The sequence below is a fragment of the Lipophrys pholis genome (assembly GCF_963383615.2).
Source record: "Lipophrys pholis genome assembly, chromosome: 13".
NCBI classification, from domain to species: Eukaryota; Metazoa; Chordata; class Actinopteri; order Blenniiformes; family Blenniidae; genus Lipophrys; species Lipophrys pholis.
Window position 1 is genome coordinate 24790897 of NC_137632.1, and position 23053 is coordinate 24813949.

General features: G+C 45.0%; 2 protein-coding genes across 5 annotated transcripts; one reads left to right on the forward strand and one right to left on the reverse strand.

The window, feature by feature from the left end:
- Nucleotides 1-2335: 2335 nt before the first annotated feature.
- armc8 (armadillo repeat containing 8) lies at nucleotides 2336-17509 on the reverse strand. Of its 3 annotated transcripts, none has more exons than XM_080478257.1 (22): nucleotides 17376-17509; nucleotides 14116-14192; nucleotides 12308-12379; nucleotides 11395-11537; nucleotides 11194-11291; nucleotides 10573-10665; nucleotides 10403-10483; nucleotides 10259-10334; nucleotides 10092-10182; nucleotides 9007-9067; nucleotides 8703-8903; nucleotides 7641-7736; nucleotides 7467-7549; nucleotides 6050-6131; nucleotides 5817-5903; nucleotides 5535-5627; nucleotides 4360-4509; nucleotides 3984-4079; nucleotides 3812-3907; nucleotides 3640-3712; nucleotides 3018-3111; nucleotides 2336-2455 (listed from the first exon to the last, which is right to left on the reverse strand). In XM_080478257.1, the coding sequence occupies exons 1-22, from the start codon at nucleotides 17418-17420 to the stop codon at nucleotides 2422-2424; spliced, it is 2022 nt and encodes a 673-aa protein (XP_080334383.1). In that variant the 5' UTR covers nucleotides 17421-17509; the 3' UTR covers nucleotides 2336-2421. The 3 variants fall into 3 exon arrangements, with proteins under 3 accessions (XP_080334383.1, XP_080334384.1, XP_080334382.1); XM_080478258.1 differs by having other exon boundaries at nucleotides 3984-4067; nucleotides 11182-11291; XM_080478256.1 differs by having other exon boundaries at nucleotides 11182-11291.
- Nucleotides 17163-22459, forward strand: dbr1 (debranching RNA lariats 1). 2 transcript variants are annotated; one of them, XM_080478260.1, is made up of 9 exons: nucleotides 17163-17628; nucleotides 18520-18717; nucleotides 18794-18918; nucleotides 18993-19073; nucleotides 19345-19430; nucleotides 19511-19735; nucleotides 20374-20451; nucleotides 20525-20670; nucleotides 21008-22459. In XM_080478260.1, the coding sequence occupies exons 2-9, from the start codon at nucleotides 18521-18523 to the stop codon at nucleotides 21741-21743; spliced, it is 1674 nt and encodes a 557-aa protein (XP_080334386.1). In that variant the 5' UTR covers nucleotides 17163-17628; nucleotide 18520; the 3' UTR covers nucleotides 21744-22459. The 2 variants fall into 2 exon arrangements, with proteins under 2 accessions (XP_080334386.1, XP_080334385.1); XM_080478259.1 differs by lacking the exon at nucleotides 17163-17628 and adding an exon at nucleotides 17843-17991.
- Nucleotides 22460-23053: the final 594 nt, after the last annotated feature.

The following is a 23053-nucleotide window of genomic DNA, read 5'->3' on the forward strand; positions in this document are numbered from 1 at the left end:
CATGCAAAACTTCAAAAAAAAAAAAAAAAAGCCAAAATGGTTAAAAAGTTCAAACGTCTAAAATCAGGTCCAAAAATGTCATGAATTGTTTCCCATCCTAAATTGTTAATTGAAACTTCATGAAAGGTTTTGGTTTTCTTTTCCACATATCAAAACTAAACATGAAACCTTTTAACCTGTGTGTTTTGTGGCGTCACTGAAATTTGAGTTGGTGGAAAGTCAGAAAAAACTAAATAATCTAATTCTCTTTTGGTCATAAAGGTTGCTGAGCTCGGGATTAAATAGTTTATAATATAAACTAGTTTGAACTACAAAGCGCCAAAACTGGTTTCCAACAGGTCGAATCCAGTTTCTCAACTAGTTTAAAAAAATAAAGAAAGAAAATCACTAATGAAGTATTTTACATTAAATTGAAATGGTTAAAATCATCCAAATTTGTCAAACTCCAGTTAAAACCTGCTTTTCTCCCTTTAGAATCCACTTAAAATTTAATCCAAAAACGTCCATCATGTCAAGATCTACTCATGTGATCCACTGCCTCGAAAACAGTTACGTTTTCAAGTCAAGAAGCACAATGAGTCTGTAATCCAGCCAGTCCAAAAAACTCTAATCCAAACCAAATTAACTATACTCTGAAACCACTTTGGATTAAAATCCAAAACGGCTCTGTAACAACCCCTAAACTGGCTTTACAGCTGGAATACAGAACGGAAACCGAGTCGAAAATTAATTAGATCTGAAAATAGTCGTGAAAAACTCAAAAGTAATCCGCCCAGAAACATTCCACATCTTAAACCAGATTATTTTAAACTGGAGCCTGAGCAGTCACAATGAGACCAGAACCAGTAGTTTAAAGTTGTCTTTGTTGTGGTGAAGAGTATACCAGATGGAAATGTTGATATTTTCAGCATAAAACAAACAATCACTATAGAAAATGACTAGAATTCCAACATAAAAGTAATTGTAATAAAACCTTCTGGTGTAAAATAGTGAAAAGTCCAGAAAACTTGCTGTTGGATTCTGGGTGTTTTGTTTTACAAAAACAAACCCGAGGCTTTCTTGGTTTGGAGCCTCTTGTTGGCCGATTTCTCTGACTCATCCTAGAACAGTTAATCATTTCAAAAGTCTAAATATGTTTTTAAGTCCCAAACCAGCGATTCCAGAAAATCAATGACAAAAACCATTTGTTTTTAAACCTTTTAATCTAAAACCGTCAAGAAGCTGGAATATGTGGAAGGAGACTTCAATCAAAACCCATTTTGAGAGCGTCTGCTGAGCTGCAGAGCTGCAGGGCTGCAGGGTCGCAGGGCTGCAGCTCAAGTCTCGGTTCAAATCAGAAACTAAATCGGACTGGAAAAGAAGACGCGACAAAGAGGAAATCCTTCTTCAGGTCTGAATATATTTCAACGGTCACATTTGTTCTCAGAACCTCCATGAAGGTTTGAAATGTCAGGGAGCAACATACTAGATATTCAACAGTGGGATGAAGCTCGGCTCCTCGTCCTCCACTCTTCCTCACGTCTCGTTGATCCTTCGTGAAAGACGGCGGTGGCGGCGGCGGCGGCGGGACGACGCGAGCGAGCGACCAAAGTTACGACGGTTCCCATTGGGATCATAAGGAGAGACGGGACCGGCTGCAGCTCCTTTCTCCTCCTCGATCCCGTTTCAAAACCACAAACCTAATCCCAAACCGGTTCGAGAGCCGATTTAATCTGAATCTGAATCCGTCTGCTGCGCGGGGAGTTCAGTGACGGAATGAAAAAACAAACGTGGTGAGAGAGGAGGGCGAAATAAACATCCAAAAATATATATTTGTTTATATTCATATATAGATATTTATATATTTATATATTTACGAGGTAAGTATCCACAAAAAAAAAAAAAAACAACAAACCAAAACACCCAAATTCTTCAAAATAGGCAGTTTGTGGGGTTTCTTTTCCAAATGTGTCCTTTTGCTTTCGATGCCTTTCGGGAAACATTATTATTAATAATATTATTTTAAAAAAATAAACCTGGCAAGCTTTGCTGTCCAACAGACTCGTCTCCGCTTTAGGAGTCCAAAAAAAAAAAAAAAAAAAGAAGAAGAAAAAGTAAAAGCACCAAAACTGCTTCACTCCAACAAAATCCAAAACCCAGAATGTGAGAATTCACTTCATCCAGGAGGTTCGATCAGACCAGAGGGCGCGGCGCCACCGACCCTCCGGACGCCTCCGACCCCTCCGGACGCCTCCGAACCGTTTCGCCAGAGTCTGAGGCATCGCGTGCGACGGCTCCGGGAGGTGAGCGGAGAAACAGTCACGCAAAAAAAAAAAATAAAAAACCTAAACAAAAAGGTGCCTCTGTGCAACAAAACGAGCTTCAAGATCAAACCAAACCAGGAGGCGACGATCGTCAGTCCAAAATGGCCGCCAGCTGTCGTCACGCCAGGTACTGCTGCATGGCCGTCTTCGCCCTGAGACACAAGAGACACAGCCGACGCTCACGAGACGGAAAACTCAAAAACAACATTTTCAAGTAAAAACGCAAAAAGTTTTTACACAAAGGTGATCGGAGCGACTGAAAACACTCCGTTACCGTGGAAACCGAGGATAAGGCAACTTTTTGAAAACACTCCTACGAATCCGGTGAAATGCAACTTTTTGGAAATGCTCCATTACCGTGGAAACGGGGGGGAAAAGGAAACTTTTTGACTCTGGAAACGCAACTTTTCGGAAACGCGCCGTCGCCACAAAAACAGGGGAAATGCAACTTTTTGAAAACACACACACGTCCGTGTTCTCCCATTGTTAATGTTTATTGTTCCCTGCTGCATGCGTGTGCGCTCTCACTACAAAAACAAACAACAGCGCCCGCTAGTGGCCCGACATGAAAACGACATGGTTTCAGCCATTTTCCCCGACATCGTTTTCAAAATGTTGCAGTGAAAACGCTAAACTTTTCTGAAACGTAAAAAAAAACGGCTGCTTTCACTCGACACGCTGTGGCGCGGCCGGAGCCTCGGAGTCGAGTCCCACCTGTCGCTGAGGTTGGGGTCCGACGCCTGCGTCAGTTTGTGCAGAACGTCCACGAAGCCCAACTCCCTCAGCTTGTCCTGACGCTCCTGAGAACCTGGAGACCGAGGAGACAATGGAGACAAATTCAGGTCCTCCGGGGTGAAGCGGGTGGAGGATTCAGTATTTATAGCCACGTCACATCTCCTGTCTATTTGTAGTTTATGTAGTTTAACTATCAGAGATACCGCCATTAATCTCATACGTTCACGTATTGCTTTAGACAGTAATGAAGAGTTTTTTTAACGAGAGTGAGGATTCATTAAAGCACTAAACAACAGAGCCAGTTTGCAAGTTCAAAAATACCTCAAATAAACGTATTTCAATTCATCAAACGAAGTAGTGGCATTGTTTGAGGAGCAGAGAACACATCAATGCATCCTGAAGCTTTTTTCAACATGAGTTTGTAGGGAAACTAAGATTTCTTAGCTTTTAATACATGTTAGAGGCAAAATTAAAGCACAAAATCAACTTATTTATTGGCTTTTTTTTGGGGGGGGGGGCAATGTACTGCATTTTACTCAAGAGGCGTGTATAAATAAAATCAAATATTTGTAAAATCCTCTGGTGTGCTGGCGTCTCTTACCGTCTTCCTCGTTCCAGATCAGGTTGGAGATGCAGAAGGTGGCGGCGAGCTGCAGCTTCACATTCGAATGTCCCTGACGGAGGAGAACCGGCGAGCAATTAGAGGGAAAAATAGCAAAATACGAGCAGCGAGTGAAGGTCGTTTGGCTCCATTTGTGTTTTGGGCAGGTTACCATGTAGTACTTGACCTTCTGGAGCATGTCGTCGTTGGTCATGATCAGCTCCTTGGCCGTGTTGCCGTCGGCGATGTTGGCCAGGATGCACAGAGTCTGGAGGAAGAGAAGAAGCGATTTGAATCTTCCTTCTACAGAACTGCTCCGTGGCGCCGTCGCAAAGTTTCCCCACCTGCTCTTTGACCTCGACGCTGTGCTCCGCCTCCAGGATGAGCGTCACCGCCTGCATGATCTGCTTCCCGTGAGAACTCATGATCTGGTCGATGTGCTGAAGGAAGCGGCGCAGCGTCAGAGGAAGTGGCGCTCACAGAATGAGACCGATTTGATTTCAAGGTTGGGATCAATAACGTCTTTCTATTCCAACACCGGGACGCAGCGAGTAAAACGCAGTGTCTCAACTTTATACCTGCGGCTGATTTATTCACAGGAAATTAACACGTAGCAATAGAATGAGAGGGAGAGAGTTTAAACACGTGAAAGATTTTAGCGTAAGGATGCGTGGCTGCAGTGTGTGTGTGTGTGTGTGTGTGTGTGTGTGAGAGACTCACGGGGCGTGTTGACAGCAGGTTGCGCAGCAATCCGAGCGTCTTCATCAGTACGTTGGTGTCGGGGTCTGACAGCAGGCGGAACAACTGTTCTGTTCCCAAACACCGAACGATCTCCACCTTCACCTTCTGATCCGCCTGGAACGCCATGTTCTGAACACACACACACACACTTCAATCCAGTGGTCTGTAGAGACATTTGGCTTTTTTTTTTTATCTTTTTCCAAGTTCTTATGTATACAGACAGACTCGGTTTCAAAAAGGACTTTTATCTCCTGAAAATTTTAGATTTTTTTTAAAGGCTAGAACAGCTAAAGTTACATTTGAAATGAAAAGTCAAAACTGCTCAAATAGCTAAAACAGCTTAAAACCACAAGGAAAAACAGAAAAAGATAAACGGCTAGAAAAGTGAAAAAAAAGCTACAACGAAGGCAAAACAGCCAAGATTGCTAAAAAATACGGCTAAAAACCCTAAAATGGCTAAATCTGCCTAATTGGCTGATGCCACTAGGCAAGGCAAGGCAAATGTATTTATAGAGCACCATTCAAACACAGGGCACGTCACAGTTCTTTACCAAGAAATAAAAAAATTATTCCGAAGTTAAAACTGATGAAATGTTGCTTCAGATGAGTCGACGCGCTCAAATCAGGCGGATCTGAACTTGCTGGGATTCTTTGCTTCGATTGAATTAAACACCCACGCTTCTGACCAGGCAACACTACGAGCTCCTATGCTCTTCCCGACGTTTAGAAAAAAATTATGTAGTTTACATGTTCTGCCACTAGTGGGCAGTGTCTTTGCGGCAGACAACAATACACTATTAACAACGGGAGTACGCAGACATTCGTATGGAGCGTTCTCGAAACGTCGTGCTTCCAGTGGCTCCGAGCGCCATTGTTGCGTAAACAGACCCTCGACACGACGACAGCGATGATGAAATCGTTGTGTAAACGCCGCCCCGCCACCGAATGAACAATCCTGCACTCTGTGCTTCAGACTGTTTAAATGTGGTCTATAAGTGTCCATAAGTTCAGTGAACTTCTACCTCCTCCTTTGCAGTATCTACTTTGTATTCTTTATTTTTTTTTGTCTTTTGCAACCCGTGTTTTATTGATTATGCTACCAAAATAAAATAATAAAAAAAAAAAGAAGAAGAAAACAAACTGCTCTTGCTCACCATCAGGGCCCAGATCCCGTTGACCCTCAGTGCAGGACTGTCGCTCTGGGTCAGACTGCATAGTAGTTCAATCACCCCCGACTCCAGGATGGGCTGCACAACAACACAACACGTTCAGCCGCCACATGGGAGCAGAATCCTGGTTTTACTTCAGAAACATCCGTCTCTGCAACTGCTAAGCGCTTCACTGAACAGGTGGCGAGACGCTCGAAGCCGCCGACGGAGCTGAAAACGAAGCCGAGAGAGTGGGAAGTGAGGCTCACGCTGCGATCGTGCTCGTACCTCCTTGCTGGGCGAGAACTCCAGCAGCAGATTGCATAGTGTGGAGGAGGCCATGACCAGGACTTCGTCTGGAGCGTTCTGCAGCAGCTGCACATGGCAAGAAAACCACAGAGAAAAAATAAAAAAAAAACACTTGGGTCTTCCTGCACGTTGCACAAGACTGATCTGAAGCGTCAGCAGACGGTTCTGAAGACGCACGCTGCCTGTTTGCAGCCGGGGAAACGACCTCTGACCTTCATGAGGGGCTTCCACACCGCGTGATCGTGGAAGCTCGTTCTGAGCTGCTGCACCGACCGCGAGAGACTGTGAAGACACCTGGAGGACGGACACACACACACACACACACACACACACACACACACACACACACACACACACACACACACACACACACACACACACACACACACACACACACACACACACACACACACACACACACACACACACACACACACACACACACACACACACACACACACACACACACACACACACACACACACACACACACACACACACACACACACACACACACACACACACACACACACACACACACACACCACCAAAAATATTACTAGACTTCTGACCTATAAACATGAAGCAGCTCAAACACTGTTTAAGTTAAAGTGACTCGGGCATAATTAAAAATAGCATATTGAAATAAAAGTTGAATTTGTCTCTTATCAGACTAAAACAACAGGAAATGTGTGCAACAGCTGTTGGTTTTTTTTACTGATTTGGGTCCATCAAGATCAAAATGTGTGGAAACAAATGAATTTGACTCCTTTGTTGACCAATAATCAGCTGGTTTTCATGAAACGTCCAGCTTTTCCTGAAAAGGAACACTGACACTTTTAGAAGAGGATCTCGGGCTCCATCAACTCCATCATCTCCATCAACGCACTTTTCAGATTCAAAAAGATGTTCCATCTGAAAGGCCTTTATAATGATCTTTTTTTTTTTATTAAACATTATTTAGGTTTTTTTTGTTTTTCTCCTCTAAATTAAGCTGCTAATGTTGTTTTCCTTCTCTAACTTGGCTGCTTTTCAAAAACACTTGTAGTGAACATTTATAAATGTCTCTTCAAAAACAATGCCCCAGATTGACACTGTTGTTCCCAACTGTCCCTGAACGCCTCACGAAATGAAGCACGAGCTGTTCGACGCCAGTGTGAAGCAGAACTGTCCAACCACTGATGCGACTGGTTTGGATCAGTGGTGTAAAACTGCTTTTAGTTCAAGTTAAATTTTCAAGGTTATTATGCCTTTATTTTATCCGTCCCGCTCACTCAAGATTTTTACCCTTTTAATAATTCTCTTCCGTCAGATTTTCACAAACACAAAAGGCAAAAATCGCAAAAAAAACTGCAAAAACCACATTTGCCAGTCAACACAGATGGCATTTTGGGTGAAAACGGGAGAATGGGCAACAAAAAGTCATTTGGCAATAGTCTGTTATGACATTTGTTAGTGAGTCTGTAAACCTCTTCCACAATAAACTGTGAAAACCTGGCCAGTCAAAGTGGATGAGGATTTGGTGAAAAACAGAAAATGTACATTTCATCTGAAATGTTCTAGTTTGATTTCCTGTCTTCATCAGGGTGTCGAGGTAAACTGGGACAAAGATCCTATTTGGCTTCGTACCTGACGGCCGCCAAGCGGACCTTAATGCTGGACTCCGACAGGCCGCTGACGATCCTGTCCATCATGTTCTCCGTCTCCGTGATCTGGAGGAACGGGGAGAGAAGGTGTGGGTGGGCCGGCCTATGAAAAACGTGCGGCGGATCAAAGAGGAAAAGGACGAGAGGAGCGGCAGACCTTCTTGCGGATGTCTTCGTCGTTGGAGCCCAGCGAGGCGTAAAGTTTGAAAGCAGCTTGCCGAAGCTCGTGTGCGTGTTTCAGGTCGTGATCGAGCTGCAGAGGAGGAGAAGGTGGAGAAAAGCACAAAACGAATGAGATCTTCAAAAATAAAAATAAAATACACTGTGGAACATTTCAAAACATCTTTTTGGCGATCGCCACAGGCGAATTAATTCTGCTTCTCCCTCTCAAGTTCCCATCAGGTTGGTTAAGGCAGGAACCTTATTTACAGGCAGAACCAGGTGTATTAGATCAGAAAAAAAATTGTCCTCAGAAAGCAGATTTGGGGAAAACTATTAAAGGAGAACCTACAAAACAATTTGATGGTGATGAACCTCCTGGTTTGGCTTCACTGTCAGGCCCCGTTTGTAAAAACTTGAAACGTTGTGTATTTAGTTTCGGAACAGTTTCGCGTTTCTAAAACGATGTCCATTTACACTGAAAAGGCAGAAACGCTGATAACGATGTCGTAAGCACGTTGAGCCACTAGTGGGTGCTGTTGTTTTTTGTTTTTTTTAATAATAAAACCACACACATGTAGCAGCGAACATTCGGCTCTAAACGTTAAATGTTCCTACACGGACATTCTGGTGGACAGACGACCAAGTTGGATTGTTACTACGGTGACTGTCAAAATAAAACTACCAAGTCCCAGGAGAATATGGAGTGGGAGACATGACGCCACGGAGGAAACATTATTCCGATTGTCCAGCTACTGAGCATGTGCACAACAACCATTTACTCCGGCCGTGGCGAGCATGCGCCATCACAACGTTTCAGAAACGTTTGGTTGTCCTCTGTCCCCACGGAGTCGGAGCGTCAAAAATAAACTGACCCCCGAAACGCATCGAAGGTTTTGTGTTTTCAGGTGAAACTGTTTTAAACGGGTCTGAAATGGAAGAGGGGGGCGCTATGAGGGAATCTGGAAGGGTTTTGAGGAAATCAAAAAGGAGGATGACGACTGAATTTAAGAATATTTCTATATACACCCCTCTGAGCACTCAGGCCCCCCCGACCCACCCTCTTGATGTCCGTGATGGCAGAAACAGAGCTGGGGTACTTGAAGTAGTCGGCCAGCATGGCCACCAGGTGGTCGGTGGTGCTGGCGATCCTCTGCAGCTCCACGTCGGGCTCCATCAGGTAGGCCAGCGTCTCGGCGCCCTCCACCCTCTCCTCCAGCAGGTGCTCTTTACTGCACATCCGCACGAGGCACGGCAGAGTCTGCAAGGGGGGGGGGGGGGGGGGGGGAACAAAACAAAAAAGAAACTAAAGATGAGGCCGACACCGCGAACACATGGGCGGCGGCGTGCCGACGGAGCCTGACCTTTAGTACTATGGAGCCGTCGTCCGTCTTGATGGCGCCCGCTCGACACATGTAAGTTAAACTGAGACGGGGGCAGAAAGAAAATCAAAGAAAAAGTCCAAATCAGTGAGTTTCCTTCAGCTTTTTCCTTCACATGCTCACTTTACAATTCAGTGATCACATTGTCCCGCTTACATGGACCAAAATTAACCAGAGTAAATTTGCACCATATAAACACTTCAATCTGATCATATTTGCACAATCCCATTGAAATTCTGATCAGATCGGAGGAGGTGGCGTCGTCTGTAGTTTTGATCCGATCATGGTCTGTGTGAACGCTTCATCGAGTTATTTCCTACCGTCGGAAATTTGTACGCGTGTGTGACGTCTGTTCACCTAACGTCACGCGCACACACACACACACACACACACACGTTTGTGTTTTGAAGAAGACTTGACCGAGAGAAGGAATCTTTAATATCAGTTTCAAAATTAATGAAAAAAGAAGCACCACAAGCATAACAACTCTGGTTCATTCCAGTTTGGATCCTGTCGCGCTTCAGGTTAAAGTCGGTTGTGGGATTCTGTGTGCATGCCACAGTCACAGTGCAAAGCATTATGGGATTAATCCACTGCAATTAATAGTGTCACATATGAACTGGCTCAATAGTCTCGTTCTTTTATTCAGTGTTCATGTAAAAAAATAAAAAATAAGTGACCATGTAAACGCTGCGATTGATTCCAGCCCGCGCCGTGATCCTAATCTGAATATTAAACGATATTTTGGAAATCAATCTCATAATTCCAGAGTTTCTGAGGCGGTGGGATTCTGTAGGGACAGCTCACTGCCCCCCCCCCCCCCCCCCCCCCCCCCCCGTTTTCTCATGTTCCTTTGGGATTTATTTCAAGCATCCTACTGACAGACTAATATCAGGTAATAGCATCTCTCAACTTCCTGTCATGTAGTCCACAGAAACATGATGCACTTCATGGATTTTTTTTTTTTTTTTAAATGATGACATCACTGAAATGCTGTAGAGTCTGAGTAAAACATATTCCCTGGTCCAAGCACAGCAATGTGTAATCCCACTAGTTTTCACACTCACCATTTGGCTGCCGTTAGCTGCATTTCAATGGGTTGATCCCTTTGCATCATTTTCACAAATACCTGAGAGAGCAGCTCACCGTCCACCAGCACTGAGGAGGAAGAGAGGAAGGTGAGGTCGGGCAGATAAAAAGGGGAGGAGGCGAGAGGAGGGACAGACTTCCTCACCATTCACCAGTGTCGTGGAGACCTGAGTGTTCTCGTAGGCCAGGACGGAGAAACACTTTAACGCCTGCATCCGGACCTGCAGACGAAACCACGTCAGAACGATCAGCTGGCGAACCGGCTGACAAGCGTGCCGATGCGTCTCACCTTATAAGAGGGTGAAATGAGCAGCGGGGCGATGTTCTGGATGGCGCCGTGGTTGAAAAGAACCGTCTGGTGCTCCGGTGTCTGCAGAGGCGACAGGGCGTCACGTTAACGGTGGACCCAAGGCCGAGTGTGCGAAGGACTGCGGCGCATCTGTGTGTACCAACAAATACCTTACAACAGTGGGAGAAGATCTGTGTGGTGTACTCCTGCGTTCTCTGCGAGCTGCTCAGGAGCGACATTAGATGGGGGATCACAGTGGGGTCCTGAAACGAAAACAGACACGCAGACATTACTGAACGTGTAGAGACGGATCCAGAGCAGCACTTTGAATCCAACTTTTGAATTAATGCAATTCAAAGCGCTTCACTGAGGATTTAGAGTAGAATAGTAGCACAGAAATAAATCAGATCTTGTGATCCAAAAGAAAAGGTGTGCCACAGGACTCTCTACTGGGACCACTTCTTTTCAGAAAAAAAAATATATATATCATTTTCACAGAGAGAGATAAATGAATAAAATTATCTTTAAGACCGCAAATGAATAGACAAAGGTGGAAAATATCTCCCCCCCAAAAAAAAAAAAAAATAATAATTTTTAATAAAATTGAAATTTAGGACACAAATAAATTTACGATGAATTTAAAAAGGAAAAACTATATTAACTGATTAAAATAAAATATTACTAGAAATGTTGTTGAGGGAAATAAGATGATAAACATTCTTTAAAAAATTTAACAAATTTTGAGAAAAACATACGAAACTTTAGGAGCAACAATATACATTTGAGCGTACAGTGTAGAGCAGCTGCACCGGGGTGACGGGGCTGATGAAGACCGTCCTGAGGCAGCGGAGACAGGCTTCAATGAAGATCAGGTCCGGAGACAAAAGACCTGCCAACACAAAGCTGAGTGTGAGTGTGAGTGTGTGTGTGTGTGTGTGTGTGTGGCCAAATACGCCGTCCCCGGCTGCGTTTGCCTTCACGAGGCCACGCACCTTGCAGCAGAGCAGGGATGATGTGGCAGTCCACCAGAGACTTGATGTTGTTCTCCGTGCCCATGGCGAGGCTGCCCAGCACCACGGCGCACTCCGTCCTCAGCTCCAGGCTGGACGAGCTCTGCTGGAGCAGGTAGAGCAACCTGGAGGAGACACGGGTCGGATTAGAGCCGGTTCACTGCTGCTGCTCACCAGCGGCCGCAGCGAAACATTCATCTGTTTTCCTAAATATATTATTGACAGAAATTCTACTAGTGATTACTAAAACTCTCTCTTCCTGTCGTCTTAGACGACGGGTTAATTAACACATCGAGAGGCTTTTTTTTTTTCTTTACACCCCCCCAAAAAAAAAAAGAATACAGCCAAACTAGAATATCAAGAGCAGAATTGAAATTTTGACAGAATTTTCTTTCCTTCCATCAATAATTTTGACAAAATCTCTGTAAAAACGTTGAAAAGATCAAGACTGAGTTAAGAGTAAAAATCCAGTTTAAAGTCAAATTCCAAAATAAATTACAGCACAATAAGCTTCAAGACCATGAATGAAGTTTGTCCTTTTTTTTTAAAATTTTCATTTCTGTCTATTGACGGGAAGTAAATTCAAATATGATCCTTTCTTCTCCTGCACGGTCATAATGCTGCACAAGTCTGAGTTTGTGCAAATAAAGGTAAAAAAAAAACAAACATACAATAATAAAGTCAAAATATTATGAATAATGATGTGAAACTTCTTTAATCACTAAATGTTTGTAAAAAGAAAAGGATTTCCTGACTCTTCCTCCATTCTGTGTCGTGTATGTGCGATCAAGACGCAGCAGAGGTCGAAAGTGATTCGGTGAAAAACGAGCGTCGGGTTGCCGACTCCGTTCTGACGTCAGACGATTCTGGAAGCGGCGCGAGCGACGAGACATACCTGGGCACGGCGCCGAGGACGATCAGGTTGGCCTTCTGCTTGTTGTTGCCGATGACGGCGTTCTTCATGTCACTGCGGAGTCGCACAGGGAGGAGAGAGCGGCGTGAGGCGGCGGTGTCAAATCCACCACCGTGATGCCAGGTTGAGAGTTCACAGCCAGCGTCTTTCACGGCAGGTTGGAGTTGCACACGGGCGTCACCCTGCTCACGGTCGTCACGGAGCTCAGAGGTTCAGGAGGGTCGTCTGAGCTGGGTCAGTGTTTCTCAAACCGCGGAGCCGGACCGCCACGTCCTGAGGCTCTCTGCAGAATCTGCAGCTCAGCGCTCGGCCTACCTCGCGCTAATCTCTTCAGCTTTGCATCATTTGCTTTGGCTTCAGTGATTTGTTCCTCTTTCTGGATTTTCCCCGTGAGAATAAGAAGGATGAACTGCGGCAACCTCTAATCCTCGCCGTTTCAAATTTTATCTCCTGCATGTCCTTCCTCAGCGTCCTTTGTCACATCTCCTACGTGCACCACTAGACCATCCATTTAACCAGATTAAATCCAGCCTCGGGGTCGAGAGGAGGAGCAGAGAAACCACAAACTATCAAAACTACATTCGCACACGTCAACAAAATAACCGAATAAACATTTTCTAGGAGTAGCGGCGTTTTCAAAAAGTTGCGTTTCTGGCCATGAACAGGATGTCAGAGTTGGAGCATTTTCAAGAAGTTAACCTTGGAAGTCGTTTTCAGAAAGTTCATAAACATGCGTTTGCCTCGGCGGTAATCTGAGGGGGGTACCGAGGAAAGAACCACTTTGCTAAATGATCTGATGAGACGGAGGCGCCAGCCTGCGTCCTTCCAGATTAAAATTCTGAAAGTTTAAATCCTGTCGATGGGATAACATTTTGTTGTGCAACACAAACTCTGATCATTTATATGTGCTACACTCCTGTTCCCACAGTCGGGCTGCACAACACATCAAATATTTATATGAACAAAAAAGTACAATAATTCGGATTTATTCTCACAGTTAAGTTCTTTAAAATAAGATAATTCACTGAAAGAGCGAGAGTAATGATATTTGTAAGACGAAATCTCAAGAAACAAAGACATTAAAACATCACCAGCTCAGGATTGATCACGAACCACATGGTTGCATTATCACACGTTGGTCTAATGTTCGGCCCTTAAAGCTCGGCCCCGTTTCTCCCTGCGAGGCTGCAGACGACATCGAATACCCGCTGAGTGAAGGCAGTGGAAAAGTAGAGCCGTAGCAGTCAGTCAGGTGCGAGCGTAACCAGAGCTACAAGTTAAAAATAACGATTAAATAGAGTCCAGGTCGGGCGGGCGGGCGGACGGACAGAGAAAGTGAGATATGCCAGGTTTGTTTTGAAACGGCCTGTAAGCATAGAGGTCAGGTCATCACTAAGCATTATACCACACTGTATATTTTAATCAACAACATGTGAGAGACCGTCCTAAGCGATGTAAAGCTGACTGGACGGAGGAGTGGGGGGTCTTCTTCCACTGACATAATAAACCCAAGGTGCTCAGAAATGTCTGAATGACGCTTTGATGCAGTTTTGTGGGTTGGACTTTGTCTTGCAATTGCAATTTTGCAGATCGTGTCAATGGGGCTACAGGTGAAGTATTAAAAGGTGAAGCTCACTGACTGAATAAAGTCACACAAACTTCAATCAGCAGGCGAGTAAACTATTGGAGACACAATAAATCCCTTGACGGGACACCAACCATCCGCCGTGAGCGTCTGAGCGACGCCTCCTCTCAGTAAGACGACGCATACGAAGCAGCGGGGGACTTACATGACTCCCTGCAGCACTTTCTGTGGGTCGGGGTCGAACAGTCTGTCGACATAATGGCGGCTGGTGGCGGTGACTTCCTGCGTGAGGACAAACAACAACAACAACAACATTGCTGAAACAATTCAATGGCATACATTTTTAATGACTTCTAGAAATGGAATTTCCAGTCTTTCTGCATGCAAAATTGGAGAATTTATATTGTTTTATCAAGGTGGATTGTTGGTGCACATTTCAGGAAAAAGGAAAAAATAAAAAATTAAAATCCTCTAAATGCTGATTGAAATCACAGATTTCTCTCTGATGCTGCTCGACTCACACATGCAGCAGCCTCCCTTGTCAGGAGGTGCGTATGACGCCGCCGCACATTGTTTATACGTCTGTGCGGCTCAAACCAGAAGTTTCTGCACGACTCCGGAAAGGGCGAACGTCTGACTGACGCTGCCGGCTTCTGATGGCAATGCAGCGTCCTGCAACTCTCAGTGGCCGATCACAGCAGAACTTTAGCAAAGCAATGAGTGCTGAAAGCTCTAGACTCATGTGTTGTTGTTGTTGATTCACACAGTGAGCGAGCCAATCTGTCCTCTACTTAGACCGATACAGTATTCATGAAATAGATCAAGGATATTATACATTTTTACTGTTATTTCATTGTTTTAAATATGTATTTATTCTCGTGCCTGCCTAAGTGGAAAAGGCACAAAGACTACTATCCGAGGTGGTCGGTTCATTTGGTTACTAATATTTGTTTTTTGCCGCCTTTTCTGCGAGTAACTAGTCCTGCACCGCTGGATGCATGGACACGAAAAGGCACATCAAAGAGTGCAGAAAGTTTGGAAAGAGTTCGCTGAATCATTAACAAAAGTCAGAGCAACATATTTCCAAATACTACACAAAAACTTTACTTTGGAATTTTCTAGTTGTTCATATTCTTTTCTTTGGCTCCTCTATTAATTTGCTGTCCACTGGCTGCTGTGATGATGCAAATTCCCCCACTGTGGGACAAATAAAGGATTATCCATCTCAGCAGCAACACTATTCAGTCATTTAAAAAAAAAAAAAAAAAAAAAAAGGTAAGTAAGAAACTACAAATATCTTTTAACTGTATTTGATTCTTCTCTCTTTTTAAGAATCAGACACAGCAACTTGAAAGAGAGCTGGAATTAAAACTGAGCTTCTAAATTTGCTTGCAAATTGCAAGGAGTAAGAGTAAGATAGGAGTCGTTACGCCGCACGGTGGAGCAGTGGTTAGCGCTCTCGTCTCACAGCCAGAAGGTTCAAATAGGCCGGGGACTATTTGTCCTGTGGTGGACTGGTGATCTGTCCTGGGTGCATCCTGCTCTCCACCATGGTTATCTGGGATCAACTCCAGTACTCCGCGATCCTGCACAGGATTAAGCGGTATGGGAGATAGATGGAGGACTTGTTCCGATCACTTTCACGTTCAAGTCTGATGAACCAGTGATTTTACCACCTTTTCTCCATCACTGACCACAAGGTTTGTGCTGCTGCTGCTGCTCGGGCTGAGCCGCCAGCTTTTACCACATGTGGGCTCATTCATTGATATTCTTGAACTTGTAAAGTTTTTTTTATATTTCAAGGATATTGTTCTTGCTTAATTTTCCTCACACATCTTTCAAGGATCTTACTCCTGCTTTATGTTTCAGTATTATTTATGGTGGAGCTGATTTCATTGAACGATTTGGACGACTAGGCACACATCGGTCAAAGGATCGACTTCAAAATCTGACTTCTTTTCTATATAATGAAGCTTCGCGTGGTCTCGGGCTTAAATACAGTTACTTACTGGTAGAATGTGAAACATCCAGACCTCTGAGGTCCTCAGGAAGAGGATTACTCGGAAGAGAAACAGTAAAGCAGCTTTCTACGCTCATCACCTATGGAACAAACTTCCTACTGACAAACACTTCTTTTAATTCAGGCCTTAAAACATTAAATCAGGCTTTCCATTAAACTTTACTTACTTATTGTATTACCTTAATAATCCTTATTTATGCCTTTCTTGCTAGCCTTGCCTTAGTGTATTTCTTTGTAAAGCACTGAATTGCTTTGAGTCTGAATGATGCTATAGAAATGAATTTGCCTACAAGGAATGTACTTGTTTCCAATCAATTTTTAATTGTTTGCTTTTGAGAAATCAATGAACTTCTTTGTAACTGTGCTTCTGCCTGTCTTAACTAGGACACACTCTCAGAAGAGTTTGTACTTTCCTTCTGTGTGTCTGTCCTAGTTAGATTGGGAACTGGGAAACGACAGAATAAAATCGAATCTGTGTGTTTCTTACCTGTGGGCGTTTCACTGTCACAAACTAGACTTGACTAAATGTTCACTGTTCATCTGCTACAAATAAAACTCTAAATCCTTAAAAAGCATTAGACTTTCAGTAGGTTTAAGAGATGAGTTGCCTCTGTTAAAATAAATAGAGGGAGAAATGTAGAGAAGTAACTAAGGTAGCTTTACCAGCTTTAGCTGCTTCGCTAACGCTATTGCAGCTATATCATTAATGTTAAGTTTGCCATTACATTTAGCAAGCCGCTATTGCAAGAACTGAATGAAACCAGATTGTAGGAATCAACGAATAAGATCATTCATTCCCACCAAGTAGAATTAATCATTTAAACGTGTTTAGTATTTACAAAAGTGATGACAGCATTTAGCTGCTAACTCATTCCGAGTGTCACTGACAGCGGCTTTGTTTGATTTAATCATCTTAACACACCGACGGCACGAGCGGGGACGCATCGAACATGTCGTTTCAGTGTTTTAGGACTGTCCCCGCCCGCTCGGGAGCTGAAACGAAACATATCATTCTCTCGCCTGTTACGTCGGGCAGACCGCTGTTTCGAATGGACTGGTTTCCCTGTTCACTGGTGACCAACTTCCTTTACCGCCGCTTGTTGCCGCGAGTCACAGAACATTTTAAAAACCCCAACAGAAATCCGTAGACGCCCTGGCGAACGCCAATTACAATAAAGTCTTGAAGTGTTATACCTTTTGAGAGTCTTATTACAAAGCCTGCTGATCCTCTCAGAAACGACGGCCGCTAAAGGAAGTCGGTAACCAGTTAACAGGGAAACCAGTCAATCTGAAACACCGCCACACGAGCTAAAGTGTTAGCTTAGCAGGCTAACAAGAGTCAGGCTGCTCACACCAGTAGATCAATCTGAATTCGTCACTCCACGCCGGAGTCCGTGACATGCAGCCCGCCGCCGCTGCAGGAAATTATACGGGGAGACACTTACCGAGAGCACGCTGATGCGGAGAGGGGCCTCCAACAAGCACTCCATCTCTCTTCCACCGATCGAGCGCCCCGATCGGCGCAGCACCCTCCGGTCACTCCGCCCCCCAGAGCAGCTGTGAGCGGCGTTTAAAGAAGTAACTGCAGCCGAAACACGCGGCCCCCCACCGGGGTGGGTGTGAAGACAGACGGGGTGTGTTACTTTCCGGGCTGAGCAGCGATCAGCAGAGACTAAAAACACACTGTAGATCTGCCCGGCAAGTAAACGTTGTTTATAACTGTGACGTAGGCTGTCAGCACCTTCCAGCAGATTCGACACAATCACTCCAGCAAAATTAATTAATTAAATTCCAAAAGTGTTTGAAAGAAGTTTTGCAACATGTTTAACAACAATTAATGCATTAAGAGAAAGATTACAATCCTATTTTTTAATCTTCGAATCTGCTACCGCTGTTACAAATGCCATTGCGCATGCGCAGTCCTACAACTCGCGTGGTGGGAAAATTCATACTGTTCTGTTCAGCCCAAACTTGCTGATTAAATTATGGTTTTTAGAACAATTTAGTAACTTTGTGGATTCTTAAGTGGGCAGCACGCTCTGCTGTTATAAACGGAGTTATGTGAGTACTCTTTGGTGTGAGAAAAAACCTCATCTGTGTCATTTTAAGCGTTAAAGTGAGCTGTGTTAGCATACAAGCTAACGGTGGCTAGCGGTAGAAACCATATAAAGTCTGTTTATAGAAACTAAATAAAGTCGTTTTAACTTATTTTACGCTACTTGTGTTGAACCTGTGTGAAACCCTGAAAGAACCCTCTTATTGTAATGTCTTTACTGCTTATCATGAGACTTAAGCTATGGAACTGTTCATAAGTGGGAGGGATATTTTGGACTTTGCCTGTTCAAAACTGTACTATACACTACTCTTACTGTCATATACCCTGGATTAAAAATGTGCACGTCACATGAAAAACCCTGGCTGCAGCCACATATTCCCGACCTGTTTGAGAATGCCCTCTTGACTGTTTCCTTATGTCCTGATTATGGTCACAAAAATATAAATTATTGTATTTGTAACAAGATAAATGGATCCCTGAGTAATCTTAGCATTTGTGCTCTGTTGGTTCTGTCAATATGTGTGTTTCCGCAGCATGAAGATCGCAGTGGAAGGCTGCTGCCATGGCGAGCTGGACAAGATCTACGAGACCATCGAGTTCCTGGAGAAGAAGGAAGGGGTGAAGGTGGACCTGCTGCTCTGCTGCGGAGACTTTCAGGCCGTGCGAAACGAGGGCGACATGAAGTGCATGGCAGTACCAGCCAAGTACAGGACGATGCAGACCTTTTACAAGTCAGTTTCAGTCTGTATTTCGTTGTTCGGGAACTTTAGAAGACGGGATGGTTTGACGGTTTTGATTTGCTCTCAGATATTATTCCGGAGAGAAGAAGGCTCCCATTTTGACCATTTTCATAGGAGGAAACCACGAGGCCTCCAATCACCTGCAGGAGCTGCCTTATGGAGGCTGGGTGGCCCCCAACATTTATTATCTGGGTAAGCACGAGCGGATAAAGCACGTGTTGACTAAAAGATCTGCATATCAGGAACATCTCTCCGTCTGTCCACAGGTTACGCAGGAGTCATCCGCTACAAAGGGATTCGAATCGGTGGATTATCTGGAATTTACAAATCACACGACTACAGGAAGGGTAAGTTTAGTTTTTTTTACTTACCTCCTTTATCTGTTCCACTTCAGGTTCCCATCCTGGGCTCTGGGAGTCTTTTGTGGAGCTTTGTTTTGTTTCCACATATCAAAGACAACTGTTATATGCACTATATGAATGCACCGTCTAGAGTCGACCATATGTGGCCCTTTAGCTCCGCCTGACGGACTCTGACAACAGTACTTTTTGTAGGGCTCCCAAGGTAGAACTGTAACTCGATGAAACACACTCTTGCTTTGTGTTCGCTCTCTTGAAGGTCACCACGAATTCCCTCCGTACAATCCCGAAACACTCCGAAGCGTTTACCACATCAGAAATGTCGAGGTTTTCAAACTCAAACAGGTAAATGCAGATTTATCTTTTCCCCTCCCGATGATTTTGGATTTTCGCCACGCGATTTCATTCCGACTGCGTCCACACAGCTCCAGATGCCCGTGGACATCTTCATGAGTCACGACTGGCCCCGGGGGATCTACCACTACGGGAGCACGGAGGAGCTGCTGCAGAAGAAGAAGTTCCTGCGGCACGAAGTGGAGACCAACACTCTGGGAAGCCCGGCGGCCGAGGAGCTGCTGGCTCACCTGCAGCCAGGCTACTGGTTCTCCGCTCACCTCCACGTCAAGTTCGCCGCCGTCATGCAGCATCCGGTGAGAGCGGCACGCCGTCTGCAGGGGTGGAGCTTCAAACCCAGATGTAGATTGGAGTTTTGTACTGCTGCTTTTCTTTTCTGGGCATCATCACTACTGTTTTTACTGACATCATCATCATCCTCTCTCTCTCTCCAACACATTCATACACACAATGGCAGACCTATGTGAACTTGTTTACGGCCGTTTTCCACAAGTACCAACTCGACTCAGCCTCTGTCATTTTCCATTCAAATATAGTTCCTCCGTGGCATTGGTGGAGTCAGAGCTTTTCGCCGTCATGCACGTCAAGTACTCACCCCCAATATGATGCAGAGTGAACATGCATTGGATATCAGCTCAAATAACAAATTAAATAGTATATATTTATGAATAATATTCTACTGGCCTCAGCTCGCTTGGAACCTCAGTCGAGTAGGTACCGCGGAAGTACCTGATAGTAGGGACTAACACGTAGTAGATAAGCATCAATGTGCGAGTATATTCAAGTGGAGTAAGGATGAGTAGGAACTAGTGGAAAAGCGCCCTCAGTAGATGAAGTATGGAGGGATACTAGTCGGCAGCAAGCAGCACAATATTCATCTGAAATGTCATCGTTCTCACTGCACTTTAAAAACCTCTGACATTTTCTTCTTTAGCCTAAAGGAAACGCAGCACCACGTGCAACCAAGTTCCTGTCTCTGGATAAATGTCTGCCCCGTCGGGAATTCCTGCAGGTGAGAAACACACTCGCACAAAACAGCCTGGGTGGAGAGGACCGCGTTAACAGTTGTCCGTGTTGTGTTCCAGATCGTCGATATTCCGGAGAGATCCGACTCATACGAGGGTCTGGAGTACGACCCGGAGTGGTTGGCCATCCTGAAGGCCACCAACAGTCTGCAGAGGACCACCCCCCACCCCTGGAACCCCCCCGAGAACAACGGCCTGCATGAGAGGTACAGACGGAACGTCTTGGGCTCCGTGTGAAGTGAAAACGCATCGTTTTATGTTGGGCCACTAGTAGGTGCTGTTGATGGTTTTTGTAATGAAAAAACACGCGCAGCAGAGGACACGCCGCTCTGAACATTAACAATGGGAGGGACAGGGACATGCTGTTACGGGGGACTTTTTCTGTGTGAAGTTTACATGTTCTCTCCGTGCGTCTGTGGTTGTCCCTCCAGGTATGGTGTAAAACGAGTTATTTTCACATCAGTTACAGTAACTATCTAAATACTCTTTGAAGAAGTAACTGTAATCCCACAACAGCGTGTGCTCGCCTCGCTCTCTCCTCAGGTGGGACTTCAGCGCTTCGGAGGCTGCCATGATGGAGGTGGTGGAGGACCTGAGCGGCGAACTGGCCATCCCGGAAAACTTCACGAAGACGGTGTCGGCCTTCGACCCCGACAAGCCCCTCCCCCACACGGCCCCGAGCTGCAGCACCAACGCCCAGACCACCGAGCTCTGCGCCAAGCTGGGCCTCACCGACATCTACGGCAAGGCCGGCGAGCACGGCCGGGCCGGGTGGGCGGCGGAGCAGGAGGAAAAGGAGGAAGAGGAGGGTGGAAGCGGAGACGAGCTGAGCGAGTATCCCACCGACACGTCGGCACAGTCCAGCTCCTTCAACCCCGATGAGATCACCATCGAGGACGAGTGGGAGGAGGAAGAGGAGGACGCACGAGCGAAAGGAGACGCACCCTCACAAATCCACATGACCCCCCGCATGCTTCTCCCCGAGCCCAAATCGGACGTCTCTTCCCCGCGTCTGCCCCTCATGAACCTGCCGCCCCCCTCTCACTCCACCCCCGCCGCCGCCTCCGCTCGGGACGAGGCGGAGCTTGACGAGGCGGAGCTAGACGAGGCGGAGGTAGACGAGGCGGAGGTAGACGACGAGGCGGCCGCTCGCATCCTGAAGCGGAGCAGCGGTGCGTCGGGAGACTCTGGCAGCCAGACCACCACGCCCAGAATCAAACGCAGGAACCAGGTGATCTACGCTGCAGCCGAGGAAGAGGAGACCTCAGACTGTATCTGACCCCGACCACCGCACAGGCCACCACTGCACAGGCCACCAAAGATTGAAACACCTGCTCATCAATGTTTTAGGTTCCTAAGAGGCAGCGAAGGACTCTGGTCCACATTTCCCATCATTTTAAGGTCCAAATGACTCATTTATTCATCTGTAAGATGATCGAGTTATTTTGAAATGCAGGGTGCGACTCCGTCAAAACATTAATGCAAAAAATATATTCAACAAATGTATTTGTGTAATTTTTCAATCCCAGCAATGATTAAAGAAATAATGAAACTACAGAATTTTTTAAAAAAATAAATGGATTCATGACAGCAGTGTACAGCTAAACGTTCTTTGTTTTTTTCTTTTAAAAAGGTCTTGGTGTTTTTGTGCGATCGGACTTCGTCACCTCAGGAAAGCATGTCGGTCTTAGAATCATGAAAAATAAAGCTGCTTTTTCTATGTTTTATTCTGGTTTTTGTCTCAAAAAGAATTACGTGTAATTTTGCAGTCTTGAGTTTCAAGGATGTCCTGTGGCGGCACTTTTGGAACCCCTGTGCCACTTTTTGGAACCATCAGAGTCTACGGTGCCGGAAGCACGTGGAGCTTTCTCAAAACAATTCAGCCTTTAAGAAGGCGCTGAATCCGACGTCTCCTGGACAATCATGCGCAGGTTGTACGATGACATTGTCTCGTGTTGCAAGAATAATGTAATAAAATTTGTCTTCAACTTTTTGAAATCGCTCTTAATTCCTGTGTTTTCTGTCTCCCTGAGGTTTTTTACCAGGAAATTCTGACAGTATTTTAGATTTTCTTTTCAATTTAGTACAAAAGGAAAGAAAACTGGACCTCAGACTATTTATATATATATATATATATATATATATATAATGAGAAGCAGATTCCTGGGTCAGATTTTTTTCTTCTTCTGGTTTTGTTGAACTTTTCTACCGGTGGTGAAATAAAAGTTCAGCGTGCCGTTCACAGCTTTATTGAGCACTTTACATGTTGCTGACTGATCACCGAGGACTGACGAAGTAGAATGCAGTTTGTTGTTCATACGGAGTCGGTATCATCCAGGGAAAAGGAACAGAAGCCGACTTACTTCAGTGTATTTCTCTGTGAATCCGAAAAAACAAAGCAGAACAAAACGAGTCCTGAGGACACCAGACGTTCGTTTCAAACCAGGTTATTTTTCTTTTTTTACAACATCGTCCTGGAAACGATCGGCTCGGGGCTCGCCCGGTGTGCTCTTGCTCAAATCAACATACACTTCCATTAAATTAAGACAACACAGAACATACAGTGTGTGACGAGATCTCTTTACAGGT

Bases quoted from the DNA above. Each gene is read 5' to 3' on its own strand.
- armc8 (XM_080478256.1), bottom strand. From the start codon at position 17,420: ATGGAGTGCTTGTTGGAGGCCCCTCTCCGCATCAGCGTGCTCTCG. The intron at 4,510-5,534 runs GTGAGCAAGAGC...GTGTGTGTTCAG, and splicing joins ACGGGATCTGGGCCCTGATG to AACATGGCGTTCCAGGCGGA. The intron at 3,112-3,639 runs GTAAGAGACGCC...CTCGGTCTCCAG, and splicing joins GATCTGGAACGAGGAAGACG to GTTCTCAGGAGCGTCAGGAC.
- dbr1 (XM_080478260.1), top strand. From the start codon at position 18,521: ATGAAGATCGCAGTGGAAGGCTGCTGCCATGGCGAGCTGGACAAGATC. The intron at 18,919-18,992 runs GTAAGCACGAGC...GTCTGTCCACAG, and splicing joins CCCCAACATTTATTATCTGG to GTTACGCAGGAGTCATCCGC. The intron at 19,074-19,344 runs GTAAGTTTAGTT...GCTCTCTTGAAG, and splicing joins ATCACACGACTACAGGAAGG to GTCACCACGAATTCCCTCCG.